This window comes from Rutidosis leptorrhynchoides, chromosome 10 (assembly GCF_046630445.1).
Source record: "Rutidosis leptorrhynchoides isolate AG116_Rl617_1_P2 chromosome 10, CSIRO_AGI_Rlap_v1, whole genome shotgun sequence".
In the NCBI taxonomy this organism is placed as follows: domain Eukaryota; kingdom Viridiplantae; phylum Streptophyta; class Magnoliopsida; order Asterales; family Asteraceae; genus Rutidosis; species Rutidosis leptorrhynchoides.
Window position 1 is genome coordinate 306,379,546 of NC_092342.1, and position 25,671 is coordinate 306,405,216.

General features: G+C 33.4%; 1 protein-coding gene across 4 annotated transcripts; it reads left to right on the plus strand.

Annotated features, from left to right (window-relative positions):
* The first annotated feature begins 365 nt into the window (after positions 1-365).
* On the plus strand, positions 366-18,082 carry LOC139872842 (GCN5-related N-acetyltransferase 9). 4 transcript variants are annotated; one of them, XM_071860769.1, is made up of 7 exons: positions 366-559; positions 657-728; positions 1,175-1,262; positions 2,569-2,646; positions 16,955-17,087; positions 17,204-17,242; positions 17,826-18,082. In XM_071860769.1, exons 1-7 carry the CDS (start codon positions 385-387, stop codon positions 17,904-17,906), a joined length of 666 nt encoding a protein of 221 aa, XP_071716870.1. In that variant the 5' UTR covers positions 366-384; the 3' UTR covers positions 17,907-18,082. The 4 variants fall into 4 exon arrangements, with proteins under 4 accessions (XP_071716870.1, XP_071716871.1, XP_071716873.1 ...); XM_071860770.1 differs by having other exon boundaries at positions 2,572-2,646; XM_071860772.1 differs by lacking the exon at positions 2,569-2,646.
* The last annotated feature ends 7,589 nt before the right edge of the window (positions 18,083-25,671 follow it).

Genomic DNA, 25,671 nt, shown 5'->3' on the forward strand with positions numbered 1-25,671 from the left:
ATTATTATTATTATTATTATTATTATAATAGTATATTGTTTTTTTTATTAACTTGACCATGTGTCTCGTTTTGCAAACTGACAAATCTTAAAACAATCAATCGTTTAGGGCTTGATTTATCGCCTTATCGATTACTAAAAAATCACTAAATTCGCTATAGCAATATATAGTCAAGCTTAAAAATTTATTTATTGATTTTATTTATATAAAGTGAAAAATAAACGTTTTCTAGCAGAATATCAAGAAGGAAATCACAAGATCGGGCTACATGTTACATCCCAACCGTGGTCCGGCCCAAGAAAGCCCAGTATCCGATACATACATATATTTGTGTGCGTGTGCCTGCGTGAGTGACGGCTAAAGAAAAAGAAAAAGAAAAAGAAAATGGAGGTGAGCTTGGAGGGTTCGAAAGTGATACTGGTAGCGTACATGAAACAACACGTGCTCAATTACCATCAATGGATGCAAGATCCAGCTCTACTTGAAGCAACCGGGTCGGATCCTCTCACTCTAGAACAAGAGTACCAGATGCAGCTTTCATGGACCCAAGACCCCCTCAGTCAGTCTTTTTCTTTCTTTTCTAATTTAACAGATAAATAATCAAATAATAAATAGTAGATATATTTCAAATACTAATAAGTAATGAATTTTTGCAGAGTGCACTTTTATTATATTGGATAAAGACTTAATTGTTGGAAATTTCATTCATGGCAATCCTCATGTTGAAGGTCAATATTTTTTCCTTTTACTCTCTTTATTATTTATGGGGTTTTACAATATCTATATGTTGTACTAAATTATTTATATACAAATATACAATTAGGTTTTGATTTATCTTTATGTTGGAGTTTGCTGTTTTCAGATCAGTGGTAGTATATGTATTAATGTTAAATTTTTGTAAAATGGATATGGAAGCATTGTTACCTTTTGAGGTTTGACCTAAACTGAAAAAAGTAACACTTTTATTTGTATAGGAACACATATTCCTATTAAAAAATACATTATATTTGACTATTTGTATCGAATCAAGTTTGCTTAAATAACTACAGTACGTATCTGACTGAAGCAAGTCTCTACTTAAAGTGAATTACATTTGAATGATTAGTTTCATGTTCTTAAGACATTTAATTCTGTTGGTGCTTCTTATTCTTTTTTTGATAGTTCTGTTTTGCAGCTATGGTTGGCGATGTTAATATATATATGAATGATTTGGAAGATTCTCATCTGGCTGAGATTGAAATAATGATCGCCGAACCTAAAAGGTACTAAACCTACAATGCTCAATCCTAGTTCTTTGTTATTTGTTAAGTTGAAAGTATACCTAGCAAACGGGTCAGGTTGGGTTGGTTTACGTAATAGGTCAAAACTGTTTTGGGTCGAAACGGGTCATGGTCTAATAGGTCAAAATTTCAAGCGGGTCCAAACGGGCCAGGTTGGGTTGGGTTGGGTTGGGTTGGGCTGGGTAACGGGTCAAAACAGGTAATTAGTCAAACGGGTCAAATGGGTTATGGGTCAAACAGGTCAGGTCAGGTCAGGTCAAAACCCATTTATTTCCGTAAATTTTTCTAAAGAGATAGAAGTCTTGCATTGAGAATAAATGAGCTATGAAATCAAAAGTAACCTAATATAACATGTTTTATACTAAGTAACATGAGATGCTTTAAAAGCATTACATGTTTCTAGGCCTGGCAATCCAAACCCATATTGGGTTTATTAGGTATTATGTGCTTTATATTTTTACCTATTGGGTTTCTTACTATTTTAAATGGAAGTCATAATAGGTTTAATGGGCCTACAGAAAAAACATATCAGCCGTAACTCAAGCCATTGTAAGGGTGCAAACCAAAGTCCCACATCGGTTATGGGATAAAACAAATGTATGTATATAAGTCTAAAGGGAAGCCAGTCTATCACCAGTTGTTTTAGAATAACGATGGACTCTTGGGCTTATATTGCAGGACATTGTGTTTAGGCTATACGATCCTTACAACTGGTATCAGAGCTAGGCTATAGCCCCGATGTGGTGGGCGGCGCAATGGGCGCACCCCGATCGCACGCATCGACGTGGCGCACCCTCAGTTAAGTGCAACGATGAGTGGACCCAGCTCTCGTTCGAGGGGACCTCGACACGATGAGTTGATCATGAAAGCCTTGTATCGAAATCTCCGTGCCCTCCCACCAGGTTGAGAGTTCCGAGTTGGCGGCGGTAAAGGTTGGATCCGGACTATTGTTGGAGGGGAGGCCCAGATGGACTTGAGTTTGAGGGGAGATTGTAAGGGTGCAAACCAAAGTCCCACATCGGTTATTAGATAAAACAAATGTATGTATATAAGTCTAAGGGGAAGTCAGTATATCACCAATTGGTTTGGAATAAGGATGAACTCTTGGGCTTATATTGGAGGACATTGTGTTTGGGCTATACGATCCTTACACCATAACTCAGGTTGATTGGGTTTTCTACTTTAACCCATTGGTTTTAGTATTGTGCTTTTTACTTTTACCTATTGGTTTTATTATCGTGTTTCTAACAAAATATACCCTTACGCCAATTCATGAATACGAAAGAAGAAGTTATGAAAAATTGATGATCGAAGTGTTAAAGGGGTTTTCATCCAAATCTGCTCCTCTTCTCCAATTTCTCATCAGGTAGGATTTTAATCTTGAAACTATGTTAGGGTTATGTTGAGGTTTATCTTGATTTTGACAACCTACCAATTATGAATTTATAGCTCTAATATTACAATTTTTGTTGTTTGTACTTTTATTTGTTGTGTATTTTTATATGTGCATTCTTCACTAAGGTGGTGATGTTACAAGCTTTGAGTTTTCCTACTTATAAGATATATTTGTTGTCTTCAAAAGTAGTTATAAAATAAGTACCATATGGACTGTCATTGTATTTAACTACTATATGGACTGCCATTGTATTTAACTACTAGAAGAGTAACTGATGGTCTTTCTTTATTGTTTTTGAAGATCATGTAAGAGAATGTTCAAGAGCAACCTATGAATGATGGACCGAACGAAGAAGGTGCAAGTTCATCTACAACGGGTTGACAAAAGCGTTCTCATGTACGGGACTATTTTGAAAAAGTACCCTTTGGGCTGTCGGAAAACAAAATGCAACATTTACTGGTTGTGGGTTATTGTTTAAGGCCGAGTATGGAACTACTAATATGAAACGGCATATTTCTAAATGTTTTAAGGATTGATGAGTCTGGTCCACTACAGAAGCGTACACGTTTAGATCAATAGAGCTAAAGAGAGAGAGTGGCAATTTCAATTATTTAACATGGCTATCCATTTACCTGTGTTGAACACGAGACAACAAGAGATTACATATATTTTTACATCTGGATACGAAGACGATAATAAGAAACACAACAAAGGCGGATGTTTTGAATATATTTAAGAGAGAAAAAGTGATTCGTAAACACAAGTTGGAGGACATAACTAGTAGAATCTGTTTTACATAGATTTTTGGATGTCATTACAACTGATGGTTATTTGTCGTTGATTGCTCATTAAGTTGATGAAAGTTGGACTTTAGGAAAAAAGGTAGAGCTTTCGAGTTATACCCCCTCCGCACAATGGTACTCTATTAGCATAGTATATGGTTAAATTTTTGAAAAATTGAGGTATTCGAGAAAAAAGTATTCACAAGATAACGCGTCGTACAATACTAGCTTATGAATTTTTGAAGAGCCATTTAACATTAGATGACGGGTTGGTTTGATGGGGTCATTTAATGCATATACGTTGTAGAGCACATTAGCTAAAATTCATTGTTCAGACTGGATTGAAAGTTATTTAGAGTGCCACTAAAAAAGTTCGAGAGTTGGTCAAATATGTTAAAGGAAATGTGACTAATAAATTTGAATTTGTGGAATGCATTGATCATCTTTCATTAAAGTGTGGTAGACATGTGCGTTAAGACATAGTTATTAGATAAAATTCTACCTATTTAATGCTTGATTGTGCATTAGTCTATCGACAGTCTTATAAGCGATTGTAACTAGTGGATAAGGACTTCAAAACATGCCAAACAAAAGAGGAGTGGATGAGAATGAAGCAATCAAAGAGTTCGTGGAATCTTTTTATGTCACCACAACATGTTCTCCGGGAGCAGTTATCGAACCTATAATTTGTATTTTCACATAATGAAAATTCAACACTGTATTCAAAAGCGACGACGAATTCTAATGCAATCATAAGATGGCTTGTGAGATGAAAGCGGAATTCGATAAGTATTGGCAGAAGCCATCTTACTTAAATTAGATCAGAATTTTTCATTTTTTCTTGAATCCACCATTGGATTTTTTTACACATTGTAAAAATACAAGTTACGGGTCGAATAACTGCTCTCACGAAACAATGTTGTGATGACGTAAAAAGGTTCCAAGAACTCTTTGATTCCTTCTATTCTTGTTCACTTCTCTTGTGTTGGGCATGTTTTGAAGTCCTTATCTACTAGTTGCAATCGCTCATAAGCCCGTCGATAGACTAATGTTCAATCAGACATTAAATGTGTAGAATTCCATCTAGTAACTATGTCTTGACGTTCATGTCTACCACACTATAATGAAAGATGTTCAATACATTTGGCAAATTTAAATTGTCTAGTCACGCTTCTTCTAACATATTTGACCGACTCTCGAACTTTTTTCAGTAGCACTCGGAATAACCTTTATTCCTGACTGAACAATGAGATTTATCATATGTGCTTCACAATTTATATGCATGAAATCACCCCACAAACTAACATGTCGTTTAATGTTAAATGACTCTTCAAAGAATCAATTAAGCTAGTATTGTACGATGCGTTATCTAACGTGATTGTGAATAATAACTTTCAAAAAGTTAACCATATACTCTACTATATAGTACCACTCCGTGGAAAGGTGTAAATCGAAAACTCACACCTTTTTTCTTAAAGTCTAACTTTCATCAACATAATGAGCATTTAACGACATGTAACCATCAATTGTAATAAAATTCTCTGATGTAAAACAAATTCTACTAGTTATGCTCCCAACTTGTGTTTAACAATCGCTTTTTCTCTCTAAAAAATATTCAGAACATTCCCCTTTGTTTTGTTTCTTGTTAACATCTTTTTATCCCGATGTAAATCTCTTATTGCCTCATGTTCGACATAGCTGTGACAACCCGTAAATTTCCGGCAAAATTTAAACAAAAATCTTTATATGATTTCATTTAACCTCGACTAATTCCGACGATTCACGAACAATTATTTGTAAATAATTACGCATTAATTTGATATATTAATATTATTATTATTAATATCCTTTTTAAACAAGATATCAATAATTAATATCTTTATTATCAGTATTGTTATTATGAATAAAAAAATATTGACAAATATTCTTGGAAAAGTAGTAAATCAATTTGTTTATTTTAAAAAAATATATATAAAAAAAAAATCCTTAAAATAAATGATTTTTTTTAATAAAATAAATAAATAAATAAATAAATTACTTTTTAATTAAAAATTATAATGAAAAACTACTTTTATTATTTTATTTTGTGCATTATCCCATTACCTAACATTTAATACTTTTGAATTTTAAAATCCCATTAAAAATTAAAATATTTCTCTTTCTTTTAATTATTTTATTCTTTTTACCTAATTTTTTCAAGTATAAATACCCCTCATTTCTCATTCAAACTCACACCAAAATTTCTCTCATTCTCTCTTTGAAGAATTACTACTAGTTGATATCCAGATCACTTACTTGCTTTACTTTCCTTCTTGCGTGGAATACTTCAACTGCTATTTAATGTGAGTTCATCTGCTCCCTTTTTATATATTTTTTGGCTGAGAATACATGCGCAACTTTTATAACTGTTTTACACGTATCAAATATTAATCTGTGATATGTTGGGCTATGACCAGCAAGTCCCCAACCGACAAGTATAAACGATAACTTGTACGGGGCAAACTTGAAAGTCTAGTCTAAATATCAGTACCAACCATTAAACTGTGATATGTTGGGCTATGACCAGCAACTCCCCAACCGACAAGTATAAACGATAACTTGTACGGGGTAAACTTGAAAGTCTAGTCTAAATATCAGTACCAACTGTTAAACTATGCTATACCCGGCTATGTCCGACTAAGTCCCTACAGTGATATTTTTAATTGCTGCGGCATTCTTAATTATTGGGGATAGGCCTATCGGGAGTACCGTCCCCGATACATTTGACTAAGTCTTTGTATTACTTGATAATGAAATTAAACGACAAGGACAGAACAACTTGTCACGGGGCAAACAACGTTTAGTCTAAATATCACGCACTGGCATAACTTTTTGATCCTGCGGGAGATCAACTTGACTGGATCTGAGTGATCTACTTATGAAAACAAATCTTGTGGTCTAACACTATTACCGAAATCATTATTTATGACAAACCTATGAACTCACTCAACCTCGTGTTGACTTTTTAAGCATGTTTATCCTCAGGTACTTAAATATTGCTTCCGATGTATATCTACTGCTTTGATGATGATTGCTTGCTATGCTTGGAGTCTTCATTACATATCATATCAATTAAAGACATACTTATCTTCCGCTGCAAAACTCAACAAAACGTCTCATGTAGAGTCGTTCTCGTTTATACAACTGTGATTTGATATAATTAGTCACAAATACCCCAGGCCCTATTTGGGGGTGTGACAGATTGGTATCAGAGCAGGTTGTTGTAGAGAACCAGGATTGCATTTTATGTGTGCCTTATACAATTAGGTACCTTAGCAATGTAGGACTACAACTATCCTTAACCATAGTGCCTTTAATTATTGCCTTTAACTGTTAAATGTTATATTATACTTTAGAAACTTTACTTATCTTAAAATGCCGAGCCAATCTAAGAACTCTGCTCATTCTCCTAAGTACTATCCAATCCCGCCACCATATTTATATGCGACACCATGATTTCGGAAATTCTCGACATTCCTTTGTCATCTATCATGGTTTTGTGTATTACATATGTATTACATAAAATGTTATCCATGATTCTTGAAATCTCTACTATTCATATTCATTACTTTCAAAATCTTTGCTTTCTCGTTATTTTTGATCATTGAATTTTCTTGACGGATGGCGTCTACGAAACTCTAGAATGGAAGGGTTTGGATTACCGATTTAAAGGATCCTATAGCTCAAGCCCCTAGACCTGAATAGGCCATTATGAATTAAAAGTCTTTAGTCGAAAGTTTATCTGATTACATACTTATCATTTTTTATCTCGACACGTCATACTGCAATTATTGCATAAATGGAGTATTGAGACATCATATCTAATCATATCTTATCCTATTTATCTCCATAAACTTTGTCAAACACTTTCCCTAAATTTCCTTCGTAAATTACGGAAATCTTTTGCTATATATACGTATTCAAGGAGACGAATATATCATTCAATATTCAACACCCATTTCATATCAAACCCTATTCCAAACACATAAAATGGATTTCTCACCTGATTCCTCAAGTTCCTCTAGCTCCGAAGGTAGCGTGACGGGAACACACCCACCGATCAATTACCGTGATTTCTTCAGAAAATGGGGATGGGTTCGCGAAATACTCACCCTATGGAGAAATGAAGAAGGTACTCCTTATCACGAGCCAAACTTACCACCAAACGTCGGAGTACTCGATTCGCTTACCGACGAACCTGTTCGCAATACCGTTTACACTCTTTTCGCAAGGATTTTCCGCCTCGAAGGTCGACTCGATGTAGCCCATGACAGTATTCGTCCTCTACTCCCGAATTCTAACCAGATAGGGTTATTAGAAGAAGTTAGAAGACTTCGAACTAAATATCAAGAATTGACAAACCTTACGGAGGAATGGGTAGAACAAATCCATAGACTCGAGCGTAAAGTAGAAACCCTGGAGGAAATAGTGCACGATTTGGAAGCTAGGCTCACACCTACTACCCAAATACCATAAGCAACACCAGCAACATAACCAGAACCATCAGTACCACCAACATCACCAACATCATCAACACCACAAGCAATACCAACAGCAACCGCAACACCACCAGCAGTATCGTCAACATCACCAGCACCGACGGCACTACCAGAATCAGCAACAACCTCAACAGTACCGCCAACATCATTAACACAGCAAGCATTATAAGCACCAGCAGTTGCATCAGTATCAGCAATAGCATCAGCACCATCAGCTTCATCAACAACAACATCCGCATCACAAGCCTCAACATCGCAGTCTATGCCACGAGCATCAACATCATACGCACCATAGATACCAAGGAATACCAGTAACAACAAACGAAGAAGTATTGATTCATAACTACATTGAAGAAATACTCTGCAGAGAATATGTAGTTTCTAAAAGTTTTTGGAGATTGTTTATTCTTGTTCCAACCTCAAATCAAATGAGTTTAATATTATATTAACTCATTAAATCCATGATTACATCTGAAGGAAAATATATATGTACGTATATTATCATAAAGATTGTAATTAAATATTCTGTTGTACAAACTGTTGATGGTGAAAATATTTTAACGGGTAGGTAATACCCGAGAAATATTTATATCTCACATTAATATGTTACATTGTACATTCTTCAAAATTCTTGAAAACACCTTAGAACTATAATCAACGATTCAGATTCGTTAACCCTAATAATGCTAATGAAGCAGCAAAGGCTGTAGATGGTCTTAATGACCAGAAGCTTGATAATAAAGAATTGTGCGTTGGAAAAGCTCAAAAGAAAATCTGGTATTGAAAGACGGATTGAGCAAAACATGAAGGAAGCTGTGGACAAATCTCAAGGACTAAACCTGTATTCAAAGAATCTAGATGATTCAGTATCTGTTGAAATCATTAGCAATTACCCTGCTCCTTACTTATCTTAAATCCTTACAGAAGAACTTTCCTCATTATCATTTGATCTTAGAAAATTCTAAGATATCATCGTATCTTTCGTCATAAATATCCTCGATGTTTCTGAAGATATCTTCATAACTATTCTTGTCCGCAATAAATTATCTCTTTGCGATATCTTTGTTACATAATAAAGGAAACTGTTTTAGTTTCTATATTATGTAAAATTTAAGTTTAAATTATAAATGTTTTGAAGAAGTGTTGGGAATTGAAGCATGAGTTAGTATAATATAATGACGTCAGGCCAACGTGATTATATTACAGTAAGTCATGCTAAATTTTTAATGGAAGATGATGATTCATAGACTTATTAATCATCATTTGCCATGTTACACGATTCTTACATTCTACTTAATCTCTGAACATATCAAGAACATATATTCTTGATAGTTTTATCCTCCGTAATTCTTTTAATATAACAAATCAAATCATGATATTACGTTCCTTCCTGCTTAGAACATTATGTTCATTCGAAAATTCATACCTACAAATTCTGGACCATTACTCGCTTTACTTAGAGTCGAGAGGAGAATAAAAAGGCAAAGAGCTTCGACATATAAGGGAAAATATAAAGCCCGATAACGATACCGAAATTACAAACCGTGTATATCAATGCGTATAGCAATATAAAGACACGGGAGAATTAAAAACACAATAAATCCTAGAGCATAATAGAAGTAAACACACTCCTCTGGTGGGAGTTGGAAAAGAAGGAAGATTGTGGCGATAACCAATATAAGGTCAAGAACAAGAACTGGATTGAGCATATTAAGAAATCTTTTGGAAGTATGAATTGAGGAAGAAAGTATAGAAGTGGTGAAGATAATGAAACGGAAGAAGCTAATTTATAGCAAAATTCTAGACACAGCAATCGAGACAATTCACCGCATTTAATTAAAGAAAATCCTAATTTTCTTAATTACCGGAGAATCAAATCTTATAAAGATTATGAAGATTTCTTTAAATCCCTTGAATTCCGGAAATCAATTTTAACCATATCAAAAGTTAAGGTGAACATTTAATTTCCTCATTTCACTCTTTTGTGATGGTTTCATTTATACTCTTTCTATAATCGAATCGTTTTATCCATATTATTTAATGTCTATAAAACTCTATTTTTCAACTCATATTCATCATTCTTGTTGTAAAGAATGACGATCTCTATCAAATTTCATGATTATGATTTTCATGAACTCCTCTCTATTTTGTCTACCCTAATATTGTGGCATAAACGCTCAAGGTTTAAATAAGCTCACTATTATTCATCACACATTTCATGTATATATTGAAATGCTTGTATAACGTCATCATCTCTTTCTGAGAAAAACCTAATCAATGACACTCTTGTTAAATCCTTTAGATAACCTCCGCATTAATAATAAAATACACTTCGTAGAATTTATGGATCGTAAGATTTAAACGCTAGAAACAAAACAATATTCTATCCTTTGAAATTCACGCAAGGCCCCGAGTATACCTGGGAACGTGAAAATCGAATAAAATGAAAATATCCTCACCTGTTTACAAACAACGCCGACTTATGGCAACAACTAAATTTCGGGACGAAATTTCCATTAACAGGGGGATACTGTGACAACCCGTAAATTTCCGGCAAAATTTAAACAAAAATCTTTATATGATTTCATTTAACCTCGACTAATTCCGACGATTCACGAACAATTATTTGTAAATAATTACGCATTAATTTGATATATTAATATTATTATTATTAATATCCTTTTTAAACAAGATATCAATAATTAATATCTTTATTATCAGTATTGTTATTATGAATAAAAAAAATATTGACAAATATTCTTGGAAAAGTAGTAAATCAATTTGTTTATTTTAAAAAAATATATATAAAAAAAAATCCTTAAAATAAATGATTTTTTTAATAAAATAAATAAATAAATAAATAAATTACTTTTTAATTAAAAATTATAATGGAAAACTACTTTTATTATTTTATTTTGTGCATTATCCCATTACCTAACATTTAATACTTTTGAATTTTAAAATCCCATTAAAAATTAAAATATTTCTTTTTCTTTTAATTATTTTATTCTTTTTACCTAATTTTTTCAAGTATAAATATCCCTCATTTCTCATTCAAACTCACACCAAAATTTCTCTCATTCTCCCTTTGAAGAATTACTACTAGTTGATATCCAGATCACTTACTTGCTTTACTTTCCTTCTTGCGTGAAATACTTCAACTGCTATTTAATGTGAGTTCATCTGCTCCCTTTTCATATATTTTTGGGCTGAGAATACATGCGCAACTTTTATAACTGTTTTACACGTATCAAATATTAAACTGTGATATGTTGGGCTATGACCAGCAAGTCCCCAACCGACAAGTATAAACGATAACTTGTACGGGGCAAACTTGAAAGTCTAGTCTAAATATCAGTACCAACCATTTAACTGTGATATGTTGAGCTATGACCAGCAACTCCCCAACCGACAAGTATAAACGATAACTTGTACGGGGTAAACTTGAAAGTCTAGTCTAAATATCAGTACCAACTGTTAAACTATGCTATACCCGGCTATGTCCGACTAAGTCCCTACAGTGATATTTTTAATTGCTGCGGCATTCTTAATTATTGGGGATAGGCCTATCGGGAGTAACGTCCCCGATACATTTGACTAAGTCTTTGTATTACTTGATAATGAAATTAAACGACAAGGACAGAACAACTTGTCACGGGGCAAACAACGTTTAGTCTAAATATCACGCACTGGCATAACTTTTTGATCCTGCGGGAGATCAACTTGACTGGATCTGAGTGATCTACTTATGAAAACAAATCTTGTGGTCTAACACTATTACCGAAATCATTATTTATGACAAACCTATGAACTCACTCAACCTCGTGTTGACTTTTTAAGCATGTTTATTCTCAGGTACTTAAATATTGCTTTCGCTGTATATCTACTGCTTTGATGATGATTGCTTGCTATGCTTGGAGTCTTCATTACATATCATATCAATTAAAGACATACTTATCTTCCGCTGCAAAACTCAACAAAACGTCTCATGTAGAGTCGTTCTCGTTTATACAACTGTGATTTGATATAATTAGTCACAAATACCCCATGCCCTATTTGGGGGTGTGACAATAGCTGAATGGATAGTCATGTTCAATAATTGAAACTGACACTTTTTCTTTATAGATCGATTGATCTAAACGTATACACTTCTGTAGTGGACCAGACTCTTCAAGCTTAAAACATCTAGGAATATGTTGTTTCATATTAGTAGTTCCATGCTCGGCCTTAAACGACAATCTACAGCCGGTGCATGTTGCCTTTTGTTTTTCGTCATACCCTAAGGGTACTTTTTTAAAATAGTCTCGTACATGAGAACGTTGTTGTCGACCCGTTGTAGGTGAACTTGCATCTTTTTAATGCGGTCCATCACTCATAGGGTGCTCTTGAACATTCTCATACATGATCCTTCAAAAACAATTAAGAAAAACTATCAATTTCTCATTTAGTAGTTAAATACAGGGATAATCCGTATAGTACTTATTTTATAACAACACTTGAAGACAACAAATATATCTTCTAAGTAGGAAAACTCAAAGCTTGTAACATCTGTGACCGTCTATGTGGTACTCCAAAATAATATAACCAAACTAAATTCAAAACTTGAGCTGAAATACTAACACTAATTTCAAATACAACATATATATATATATATATATATATATATATATATATATATATATATATATATATATATATATATACGGCCAATATGTGACGATCGCTCCAAATCCATTTGGCCGAATACGTCATTCATTGATTTCATTGCGAGGTATTTGACCTCTATATGATACGTTTTATAAACATTGCATTCTTTTGAAAAGGCACACCATAAATGAATATTAAATCAAAGGTTTTCGACATCTGATGATTTCTACATATAAACAATCACCTTATATAATAGTTTACAATAGTACTTCCGTTGACAATGCAGTCTAAATAAGGTACATGGTGATGATTTGGTGAATACAACGTTTCTTTGATAAATATGCCATGTAAGACTCCATGCACATAGCTTGTCTAACATATAAGCAAACAGCGGAAGACTTCTAGGAACCTGAGAATAAACATGCTTCAAGTGTCAACACAAAGGTTGGTGAGTTCATAGTTTTAATATTACACATAATCCGTATATCAATGTGGATTACAAAAGTTCAGTTGTTTTATTCAAAACGTTTATCATTATGTTTTAAATAAAAGGTGGATCACAAGATTTCAGTTGTTTCATCCGAAACGTTTATCAATCGGTTCTACAAAGTTGAGAACCCTGGTAACTAAACTTTAACGTTTATAATAAGTACCCCTCGTTTAACATGCAACCAACATGTACAATACACGCAATCCAACGTGTACTAACTTCAAATAGCATACGTCTGTTTTATAGTTCAGGCTAGAGTTTCTTTCTATACCTGGAACAGACGGGGATGTCAAGCCCTATGGATCCATATACTACTACTCGCGCCCACCAGTTCTTATAACTGGCAGTTACTACTTACCAAAGCTAAGGGATTTTCGGTTCAAACTCGGTGTAGAATTTAGTATGTACTTGTATCCATTGCGTTTAAAATAAAGTGCATGTATTCTCAGCCCAAAAATGTATATTGCAAAAGCAATTAAAAAGGGAGCAAATGAAACTCACGCATATAAATATTGTATATCGGTTGATAAAGCATTTGCATGTATTCTCAGCCCAAAAATATTTAAAGTATTTAAAAAGGGATACTATAAACTCACTGTTTAATATTGATATACAATATTGCAGGAAAGCACGTAGACGCATCGGAGATGATAAACACGAGGTTTGATTCACAAAAAAAATACCCCCGAACATTACCCATAACTTCCTTGGCAATAACCCATAATTTCCTTAGCTCTAGCTTGCTCGAAAACTCATTTTGAAAATTACTTGGACAGCACTCCGTCGTAATATTTGATGTACATTATTATTTTTGTATCGCAAAAATAATAACACTAATAATAAAAAAAATAATAAGATTAATAATAATCTTATTAATAATAATAATAATAATAACAATAATAATAATATAAATAATAAATAAAATAAATACGGAGTAATATGTATGTGTGTGTGTTTTTTTTTTTTTTTCTTTACTCGGCAGAAAATGTTGCAATTTATAGAACCTGGCCTGAAATCTGGAGTCATGCGACTCGCATGGAAATGGCCTTCTGGCCATGCGACTCGCATGAGGACCAGGGACAGCTCACATTGTTTTGGCTCCTAGCTTGTCGACATAATATAAAATAAATATAAATATATAAATAATTAATATAATTATTTATATATTATATTTTATTCTTGTGCATAGTAGACTAGATATTTTTGGTCCGTTGCGTCGGGCGTTTCTTCTTGACTCGGGTCCCGGTTCCGGATTTTCAGACGTCCTTGCGTACTATTTTATATCATGTACTTTGCGTTCCGCAACTTGTACTCTTGTCATTTTTAGACGTTCTTCATCAATAATTTGAACCTTTTTAATTGTATCTTGTACATTTGAGCATTTTGGACCTTTCCGTCTTCAATTCTTCGTTTTCGCCTTTTGTCTTCGCACTTATTAAATATAAACGAATATTACTTGAATATGGAACAATTACAACTAAAATCCTGTCTTTCTTGGGGGATAATGCTATGAAATATATGTTCATTTTTAGCCTTATCAATAGCCTTAAATTATCCCTTAATTATATCACTCAAAGTGTATCTTAAACTTTCGAGTGTTTTGGTCATTTACTTCTATAAATCATCGTCTCGCTATTTGTTAAAATACATTTTTATAATAGCGTTTTACTGTAGCAAAGTCAAATTTTACTGTAGTAATTCACTGTAGCAAAGTCAATTTCACTGTAGCAAATAGTGATTTTCGAAAACACTGTAGCATTTTGAGTAATGTGGCAATTTGAAAACACTGTAACAAATTAGTGTTTAACTGGTTCATCTTAAACGCTTTAGTTAACTTATCTAAATATCAATTGAATCAATAAACGAATGTTACTATAGTTTATTATATATATGTATATATCTTTTTAATATACATAAATCAGTTTTTAAATACACATTGGAAGTTATTTATAAATAAATTTTAATAATAAATATTTCAACTTATCATATACATTCAAATAGATATTTAAACCAATAAGTTTAATGTACGGTATCAAACAATTAATACATTGTTACCTTTTCATGTTATAGTATATATGTATCTATTTACATATAATTGTTCGCGAATCGTCGAAAACAACCGAAGGGTATTTAAATATATAAAAGTAATTCAAAAATTTTGAGATTCAGTTTTACAGACTTTGCTTATCGTGTCGGAAATGTTAATCATACAAAGATTAAGTTTAAATTTAGTCGAAATTTCTGGGTCATCACACAATAAGTAGGAAAAAAGTTTTGAAAAAATAAAATAAAAAAATAATATAAAATTGAGATGCCATGAAAATGGTAAAATCAAATTTCCATGGGTTTTAAATCCCTCTCTCTATTTGACGGTTATATATATATATATATATATATATATATATATATATATATATATATATATATAATGTTTTAAATCAAGAGGGAAGCACTTTTTTGAGGGAAAGTAATTTTTTTTTTGGAAATTTTTTTACAAACATTATGATCACGTGAAAATATGGACATTTAAAAATGACACTTTGTGATGAATGTTATTATTTTGGCAGGAAAACGCTCGAAGAAATAAATGATGACATGCATCATGACTAATGTTTTAATTAGAGTTTAGGGTTTAATGTTTTGGGTTTAGGGACTAAACCCTACACCCTGAACTCTAAATCGGGCTAAATTTTGAAACAAAACTTCACATAAGATGAAAAAAAAAACGATGAAAAAAAAAACTCTAATTAAAACATTACTCATGATGCATGTTATCATTTATTTCATCGAGCGTTTTCCCGTCAAAATGATAACATTCATCACAAAGTGTCTTTTTTAAATGTTCATATTTTCATGTGTTCTTGATGTTTGAAAACAAAAATTCAAAATAAAAAAAACGAAAAAATAAATATAAAAAATTTACTTCCCCTTCCCCAAAAAAGTGCTTCTCTCGTGATGATGACCCTATATATATATATATATATATATATATATATATATATATATATATATATATATATATATAACTTCTAGCTAAGTATAGCAGCAAAGTAGCAAATACTTTATTAACTTTTAATTTGAATATGTATCATTAGTTCATCACCTTGGTGCAGAATGCAGAACATATAAAAATATACATCAAATAAAAGTACAAACAACAAAATTTGTAATCGGTAGATTTCAATATTAAAACCCTAACTGATGAGAAATTGGAGAAGAGGAGCAGATTTTGATGAAAAACCAATAGGTAATAATAGAATACAAAATAATAAAAACAATAGGTTAAAGTACAAACATCAGATAAAAGTACAAACAACAAAATTTGTAATCGGTAGATTTCAATATTAAACCCCTAACTGATGAGAAATTGGAGAAGAGGAGCAGATTTTGATGAAAAACCAATAGGTGATAACAGAATACGAAATAATAAAAACAATAGGTGAAAGTAGAAAACCCAATCCACCTGAGTTATGGCTGGTGTATTTTTTCTGTAGGCCTATTATGACTTTGATTTAAAATAGTAAGAAGCCCAATAGGTAAAAATATAAAGCCCATTATACCTAATCAACCCAATATAGGTTTGGATTGCCAGGCCTAGTCGAAAGTTTAGCTTAAATTCAAGTATATTGATCTATTCTTAATTTTTCGTTTATGCCTTGATGTGTCATATATGGTATTTATGTTGCATTTTTTCAGCTCAATGTTTTCTTTTATATGACTGTATGATCTTATTGTTGGTATTAGTATTAGTATTATATATATTTAAATGCAATTTATATGTTTGATTGATCATTTTTACCATCACATTGTTGTTTGAGAAGTCGTTGCAAAGGACTTGGGATGCAAACAGTATTGATGATGTTAGTTTTTGCCATTGAAAATCATAAGATCAATACCTTTCGTGCCAAAATTGGATATTCAAATGAAGCCTCTTTGAATATGTTCCGAAAACTGGTTTGTTGCTTCTTCTTGAGTAAACCATATACAGTATATATATCTTTATATATATGTTTTGATTGTTTCATATGGATGTAACTAATTGGCTAATTGCAAATTTCTTCATTTTGCAGGGCTTTAAGGAGGTCTCTCATAGCGAAATCTTCAAACAGGTGAGTTTATCTTAGTGGTAAATCACACAAATAATTACAACAACAACAACAACAACAAAACCCAATACCACATAAGTGGTGTATGGGGGAGGTGAGATGTAGACAATCCTTCCCCTATCCGAGAATAAAGACAAGTCATTTCTCCACCCAGAGTGAAAAACACTCTCAAAAGTAGAGAAAGTCATCACTCTCTCTATTCGACGGATAGAGAGATTGCTTCCGAGTGGACCTCCGGCCAATAAGTAGGAAATTTTTTTTTAAAAAAATCAAATAAAATTGAGACGCCATGAAAATGGTAAACTCAAATTTCCATGGGTTTTAAATTCTGCCTGAAATTTAATTTAGGCTCTAAGAGTCAATCAAGTCGCAAATAAATCGACGCTTGTTGTCGACTCAATAACTAAAAAATCATTAAGATAAAGTATCAATTATGGGTCCCATAATCCCATTTAGTTCAGAATCGAGATGGGATTTGCAAGATGCAAAATTGATCATAATTATGTGATTAAGTGTTCAATGATGATGTTATTGAAAAAGATTGTGATAAGTTTTGATCCATATTTTCTTGTTTTTACGAGTGCAGGTGACTCTCGAGTTACCGATAACAGCGGAGAAGACTAAAGAGATGCTTCAGTTAGTCGGGAATATGATCACACATTCATAGGCCTTGATATAATAGCTTGTATGTATGCATTGTTCCTTAAAGACTAGAATAATAATCTATTTCGACTACATAGAGAAAGCTATAAATGGTTAAAATTAAAAACATTTTCACAAACTGTGAAAATGAGATCAGATCCTATGTTTCTGTCACGTGTTACTCATGTTCTTATTGTCGATTGGTGATTTGTTAACACACTGAAATGAGTGTTATCTGAAGACACTAGTGTTGCTTTTGAGTTTTTTTTTTTTTAACCCGGATCAGGCGTATTTGGAACAGAACGAATTACAGCTTGAGTGCACAGGGGTTAATAGGTTGATTGATTGTTTGCTCTCCGGGAACCGTGCTGTAGGCATGAGCAAAATTCCCGAAAAAAACCGAAACCGAACCGAAGCAGTACTGTACCGAAAACCGAACCAATAGGTATTCGGTTCTAGGGTTTTGAGACAATATGTTTTCGGTACAAACAGTTACGGTATCGGTTCGGTAAGAGGTGAACCGAATTCTGGTACTGAAATTACCATACTACTATAAATAATGGTACTTTATGTTATGCTATCTCAGGATTTTTTTTTTTTTTTTTTTTTTTTTTTTTTTTTTGGTTTTGAGCACATAGGCACCTTATGCTATTGTTAGTTTAACTTATACAGTAACTGTTAAGAATGGTGTATGGCGCCTAATTAAGCTTCAAGTTATGGGCAGTTTGATAGACATTGTCGGTATTGATAACATGAGTCAAGTTAAGCTTCACGATAGGGATAACATGAGTCAAGTTCTCATAAATATGCATCGTAATCTCTATTTAAAAATCACGTTTTGGGGGGATTATAAAACAAGTTAACAAATATCGAACTGTTTTGGCAGATGAATACTTGAGAGCTGCTGGAATTCTAATATTGTGAATGCAAAGATTAAAGATAGCCCGATGATGAAATGTTTGACCATGTTTGTGTTGAACACGTGAAAAATCTTAAGAATCACTTGAGACTAATGTTTATAATCTTATCTACTTGAATGATGGCCTTGTAACTGTTATTTTATATGATTTGTATGTGATTCCAAACAATTGACTTTGAGATGCAGCAATCAAACATGATTACAAAAAAAAAAAAAAAAAAACAATACAACTGCAATTTAAAGGTGTCATTAGCAAATTGGAATTGCAGTTTGTTCTCCTCAAATAATTGAACCCACATGCATATAATTTTAGTTAATACATGATTAGTGAATTAAATAAACTAAACCACGTTCAATATCATCCTCGAAACATGGAATAAGTAGTAGTTAAGGTTTTGATTCAGGACAATTAGGAAACCACGTTCAGTTAACCTTGACTAAAAGTGGGTCCCAGAGTGTCTAATAACCGGGTTTGATTATGTATCAAGGAATGTGTATTCTTGGTGTTTGATTAAGTGAAAAGAATTTATAAAGTGAGATTCGAAATTTCTTAAAAAAATGTATGTTAATGTGTTTGTATTTTCACATTAACAAGCAAAGATCATATTGTAGCATTATTAGCAGTCCAAACAAATAGACCATTTGTAATGGTAGATGGTAGATGGCGTGAGTTAGTGGTGTGAGTTGTTTTTTTTATACTTTTTTGATGGCTATGATGTGTGGGTTATTTGTGTGTAGTATTGATGGTATGAATTTTTAATGTGAGTTAGGAGTATTGTGATAATATGTTAAAGTATAATTGAGTAATTATTAAAAATAATAAATATAATATATTTGAATTAATAGATTAAAAGCAACACACGTTGCTTTTGGTGTTAAAACCAATACCTCTAAACGCTCCAAAGCAATGCCCCATAAATTAACTGTTGCTTTTGTCACATAATAAACCAACTGGCGTTGGTGTTGGTAAGGCCCTATACAAGTGGTTTAAATAAGGTCTAAATAACAAAAAGCGGCGATGATCCATTAACATTTATTAAAGTTAGCTTTTTACAATTTATACTCACAATATATAAAAGTTATTAAGGCATAATATGAATAAATTCATTAAATTCACAAAACATTCGGAATGAAAATATTATCGAATAACAAAAGAATTTCCCATTCCCCAACTTCATCTTCGTGCGTCTATGCGGGCTTTGAGGCCGAATTAGCCGATACCCATTCTTTGAATGTTCAAGGATGTGTAAAACGATGGGTTGATGAGCCATTGGTGCCATTCTAATGATGATTTCTTTGATCTTTTGGAAAACCATGAAAAAGTTTGTGCTTGGATCTCGGAGAGTATAGTGGCGGGGCACCAATCTTTTTTGCTAAAGACCTTGGCGTTACGGTTCTTCCATATCATGTAGATTGTGGTCAATTTTGTCGCTTGCCAGATGTATTTACCAAGGGTCGATGTGGTGAATGTTTGATCCATTAATGTTGTGTCATGGAGGTTGGAGAACGTGTTTGTGGGGAGGTTCCACCAAGCTAGGATTGAGTTCCAAGTTGCTTCAGTTACAGTGCATTGGAATAAAATATGTTCCATGGATTCAACATGTGAGTTGCAAAGTGGACAAAGTATGGTATCGAGATCGATGTTTCGCTTGTCGAGTTCAACTCTAGTCGGGATTCTACCTAGTATGACCCTCCAAATGAATATGTTGATTTTTTGCGGTATGAGTTTGTTTCTTGGTGTTTTGAAGGTTGGGGTAGGTGTTTCGAGTTTGAGATTGTCGAGAATTGATGAGAGGGATTTTGTAGTGAATAATCCGGAATTATCTAAGTTCCACTTCCAAGTATCGGGGTTATCGGAAAGGTTAATGGAAGAAAGAAGGTTGTTTAGTTCCGACATTTCGTTAAGTGATCGTCCGTAAGGTTCTCGATTCCAATTCCAAGTTCCGGAGGTACGCGAGTTGGAAGACGATATGCGTTCCGAGACTAATGCATTTTGATTTGATTCAAGCATGAAAAGCCTTCTGAATTGATTGCTAAAAGTTTCATTTCCGCACCATTTTTCAAGCCAAAATTTGGTGTTGTTTCCATTCCCTAGGCGCTTTGTTATTGAGTTGGAGAAATTAGCACCGAGGTTGTCTGCGATTTTACCTGTCTTGATGATTTTATTCCAAATTGTGGAACCTGCAACATTTCTAGAAAAAACGTTAGTAACAACCCCTCCCCCCTCCCCGTATATGCTCGAAATTATTTTAACCCATAATGCATTTTTTTCGTTATAAAATCTCCACCACCATTTACATAGTAGGGATATGTTTTTGCAGAAAAGAGATCCGATGTTCAACCCACCTTTATCGTAAGGTAAGAGGATGTGTTCCCATTTAATCCAGTTTATTTGCTTTCAGATTCCGAGCCACCCCAGAAAAATTTTCTTCTTTTTGATTCAAGTATGTTAATTATTTTTACTGGAGCGTGGAATAAGGAGAAGTAGTAGAGTGGGGTACTTGATAGGACGGATTTGATTAGGGTGAGGCGGTCACCATATGATATGGACTTTGCTTTCCAGTCAGAAAGACGTTTGTCGAATTTATCAATGATCGGCTGCCATGAGGATGCTTTATTAGAGGGAGTCCCAATCGGGAGTCCAAGGTATGTGAATGGGGTGGATCCGGCCGAGCATTCGATATACTTAGCCATCTCCTCGACGTCGTTTTTTTTTACGCCAATCCCATAGTGGTTACTTTTTTTAAGGTTTACTTTTAAGCCGGATATGTTTTCGAAGCATTTTAATAATTTGGAAATATTTTTCGCATTCCGTTTGCTCCATTCGCCAAAGAAGATTGTATCATCCGCATATTGGAGATGGGATACCACAATATTGTCATGGCCAACACAAATACCGCGGAATAGGTCATTTGCTATGGCACGTTTGGCGAGAATGTTGAGACCTTCCGCCGCGATAATGAACAGGAACGGTGAAATAGGATCACCTTGGCGGATACCTCTACCAGGGGAGAATTCTATGGTCGGGGAACCATTGATGAGGATGGAGATTGTAGAAGAGGAGAGGCATGCGTGGATGAAGCTGATCCATTTAGTGCCGAATCCCATACTTTTCATGGTATCAAAAAGGAAGTCCCACTCGATGCAGTCGAATGCCTTTTCGAAATCCACTTTAAATATGAGACCCTTTTGTTTTTTTGTTTTTAATTCGTCTATTATTTCGTTTGCTATTAGGACGCTGTCAAGGATGTATCTTCCTTTGAGGAAGGCGGTCTGTTCTGTGCCAATAATTTTGTGAATTACTTTTGAGAGTCTGTTGGAAAGGATTTTTGTTAGGATTTTGTAATAGCTTCCGATTAAGCAGATAGGACGATATTCATTGAGACCGATTGGGTTGGATTTTTTTGGGATTAGTGTGAAGAAAGAGGCGTTACAACCCTTAGAGATTTTGGAATTGCACCAAAACCAATCAAGTGCTTTGATGAGGTCCTCTTTTATGAACCACCAATATTTTTTAGAGAATTTCAAATTGAAGCCATCCGGGCCGGGAACTTTTGAGCTGTCATAGCCACTAAGTGCATCCCACACTTCACTTTCGGAGAATCGGACTTCAAGTATGAGATTGTCTGTATCGTTTATGTAATTGCGATTTGGGTCGTTTTCAAAAGGGCAATTTCCTTTGCGTTTTTTGGATTTGAATAGTGTCTTAAAGTATTTTAATGTCTCATTTTTGATTATGTGGGGATCTTCGGACCATGCTCCATTTAATGAGATGCCGCGGATGTTGTTTTTGTTGGCTCGTCTTTTAATGAAGTTATGGAAATATTTAGTGTTTTCGTCACCTTCTAGATTCCATTTAATTCGGGCTCTTTGTTTTAACATGTTGTTTTTCTTTTTTTTCTTTTCGATGTGTTGGACCTTTTCGTTTATCCAGTTTTTATGTTCGAATTCAGTTAGTTGTCTGGTTTCTGCAATTTTTTCCCATTCATTTGAGGTATCAAGGTGCGAAATGATTTCGGAGTCAAGGTTGCTAAGTTGGAGACTACACTTTTTAAGTTCAAGTTTTACGTTTTTTAGTTTATTACGAAAAATACAGTCAGGTCGATTTCCGTTAACTGAGATTTGCCATGTGTTTTTGATGATGTCATCAGCATTTTTTAGTTTAAGCCATGAGTTGAAAACACGGGTAGGTTTCGGTCCAAAGTCAGTGAAGGAGTTTTTTAATAAGATCGGGCAATGATCGGAAAGGTCACGTTCGAGGGTTTTTGAGGAGATATCTGGCCAAATGTTAAGGATAGTTTCGGAGATAAGGAATCTGTCGAGTTTGCTGAATTTTTGTGTGTTGAGGCACATGCGTGTGAATTTCTTTCTGCCTAGTGGAAGATCGATTAAGTTAGCGCTATTTATGAAGTTGTTAAATTTATCGGCCCAAGTTTGTTTGAAGTAGCAATTTAAGCGTTCAGAGTTAGATCTAACTTCATTAAAGTCACCGAAGATAATGTGGGGAATATCAATGGAATCAATTAATTTTGAAAGTTCGGACCAAAATCTTAATTTTTTTTACGTGTGAATGTGGGCCATATACGTTTATCATAATCATATCGGTGTCTGACCCTGCCCATTTCCCTTTAATTGCGATAAAAAATTCCCCTTCAATGGCGGAGTCAAATATGAAAGAAGACGAATCCCAAATTAATAATAATTCCCCTTCAAGTATTGGTGTTAACGCTTTAATAGTATCCCAAAAAAGGTCATTGGTATAGGGGTCAGGGGTGTGCACCATTTGGTTTAGGGATAGCAATGGATCGGATATGGAGCGGGTGATGCCGTATCCACATCCATATCCATTTAGTTTTTGTTCATCCATATCCATATCCATATCCGTTTAGTTTCAAGTCATCCATCCATATCCATATCCAGTGGATTAACCGGGTTAATGGATATCCAATGGATATTAAAAAAATGTTATGATATTTTCTAATATGCGATTAAAATAAAAATGTAGTATAGCAGAAATAAATATAACATGACATATTTAAAATCTACCCATAAGAATGTGTAATCTTTGTCGAAGATATAACAAAATTTATTAAATTTTACTATAACACATGGATTATGAAAAATTAAATATGAAATTTATAAGTTTATTTTATTAGATATGCGTGTTTTATTGTAATATATTATAGTTATTTCATTATAAGGTTGAAAGCAAATTATAAATCTAACGGTAAATGAACTTGTAATAGTAAATATGTAAACATATATCTATATTTATGTATTTGTATATGTATTTCGGGTGGTAATGGATATATCCATGGATGAAACTTTTCATCCATGTCCATATCCATATCCATTTAAGTTCATCCATATCCGCATCCATATCCATTTAGGTTCGTCCATATCCATTACGTAGCGGGTGGATCGGGTGGATATCCACCGGATCGGGTGGCCATTGCCATCCCTAATTTGGTTTGAAACCAAATAATCCAAATATCGAATCGAATCCAAACTAAAAATAACCAAACCGAATTTTTTAAACGGTTTTCGGATCGATTGAAACCGAAACCGAATTCATAATTCGGTTTTCGGTTTGGTTTTTGATTTTCAAAATTTTAAATCCGGTTAACCGAAAACCGAATTAGAAACCGAATTAAATTAATAACATATTAAAACATATTTATATTTATATTATATTTTATGTATTATTTTATTATTATTAAATAATAAACATATTATTTATATTATGTTTTATGTATTATTAATAATGACTTGAAGATGTAAATCTGTAACAAACTTAACTTAGCTAGCTTATTAGTAGAAAACTATTTGTTTTGATTTTTGGCATTATAAACTCTAATTATATTGGCCAGAATATACGTAATGTGAATGGTGTAATCCATAGTATTTTGATTTTATATATAAGTAATTATGCTAGTTAGAATTTTAGTTTTTAGTGATTTTTGGTTTTAACTGAAACCAAATTGAAATCAAATTCGAATTTCAGTTTGGTTTTTGGTTCTGGTTTTGATATTTAAATTCGGTTTCGGTTTGATTTTTGGTTTTGATTATATTTTTTTTGAAAGGCCAACAAAATTATCATTAATAATAAAAAAATAAAATTTCATTCCTCGTCCCTGAACTTTACATCTACTTTGACTCCCGGTCCTTTTTCTTTTTTTTGTGCATTCCGTGTCCCTAAACTATGAAAAGAGTACATCCCTCGTCCCCCCGTCTACTTTCTGTCAAAACCTGCCGTTACCCCTTATCACGTGCATGTCATGTGAGGGTATTTTTGTCATTGTCTTGTCTTCTACTATGATATAACCCCCAATTCTTAACCCAGATCAATTTAGGGTTTTCTCCCTTTTTCACGCCACTTCACACGATCCATTTTTCATTCGCCAATCGATCCATTTCCACTTCCGATCATCACCCTTACTCTTACTTTCTTCAATTCCTTTTCTATTTCCAATTATTCAATCAATTTATCAGTTAATTAATTACTTATTCAATCAATTATTCAATCAATTTATCAGTTAATTAATTAATTACCACCACCAGCTTTATCAATTTATCGGTGTTTGATGTTACACGGGATGTTGAGATTAACAGCTAGTGATCAAAGAGATGTGAAGATTAATGATATTGTAGGAAGTGGAATTTCTGGAATTTTACATAAATGGGTTAATTATGGTAAAGGTTGGAGACCTAGATGGTTTGTGTTACAAGATGGAGTGTTTTCTTATTATAAAGTTCATGGACCTGAATCCTGATAAAATTATTGTCCAGACATCGAAATGTTTCTAGTTTTAGTAGTAGTAATAATTCTCATAGGAAGCCAGTTGGTGAAGTTCATCTCAAGGTCATTTTT

Excerpts from the sequence above, each read along its gene's own strand:
- LOC139872842 (XM_071860769.1), top strand. The coding sequence starts at position 385 with ATGGAGGTGAGCTTGGAGGGTTCGAAAGTGATACTGGTAGCGTACATG. Across the intron at positions 2,647-16,954 it reads CTTCTCCAATTTCTCATCAG|TCGTTGCAAAGGACTTGGGA; the intron begins GTAGGATTTTAA and ends TTGTTTGAGAAG. Across the intron at positions 17,088-17,203 it reads TGAATATGTTCCGAAAACTG|GGCTTTAAGGAGGTCTCTCA; the intron begins GTTTGTTGCTTC and ends TTCATTTTGCAG.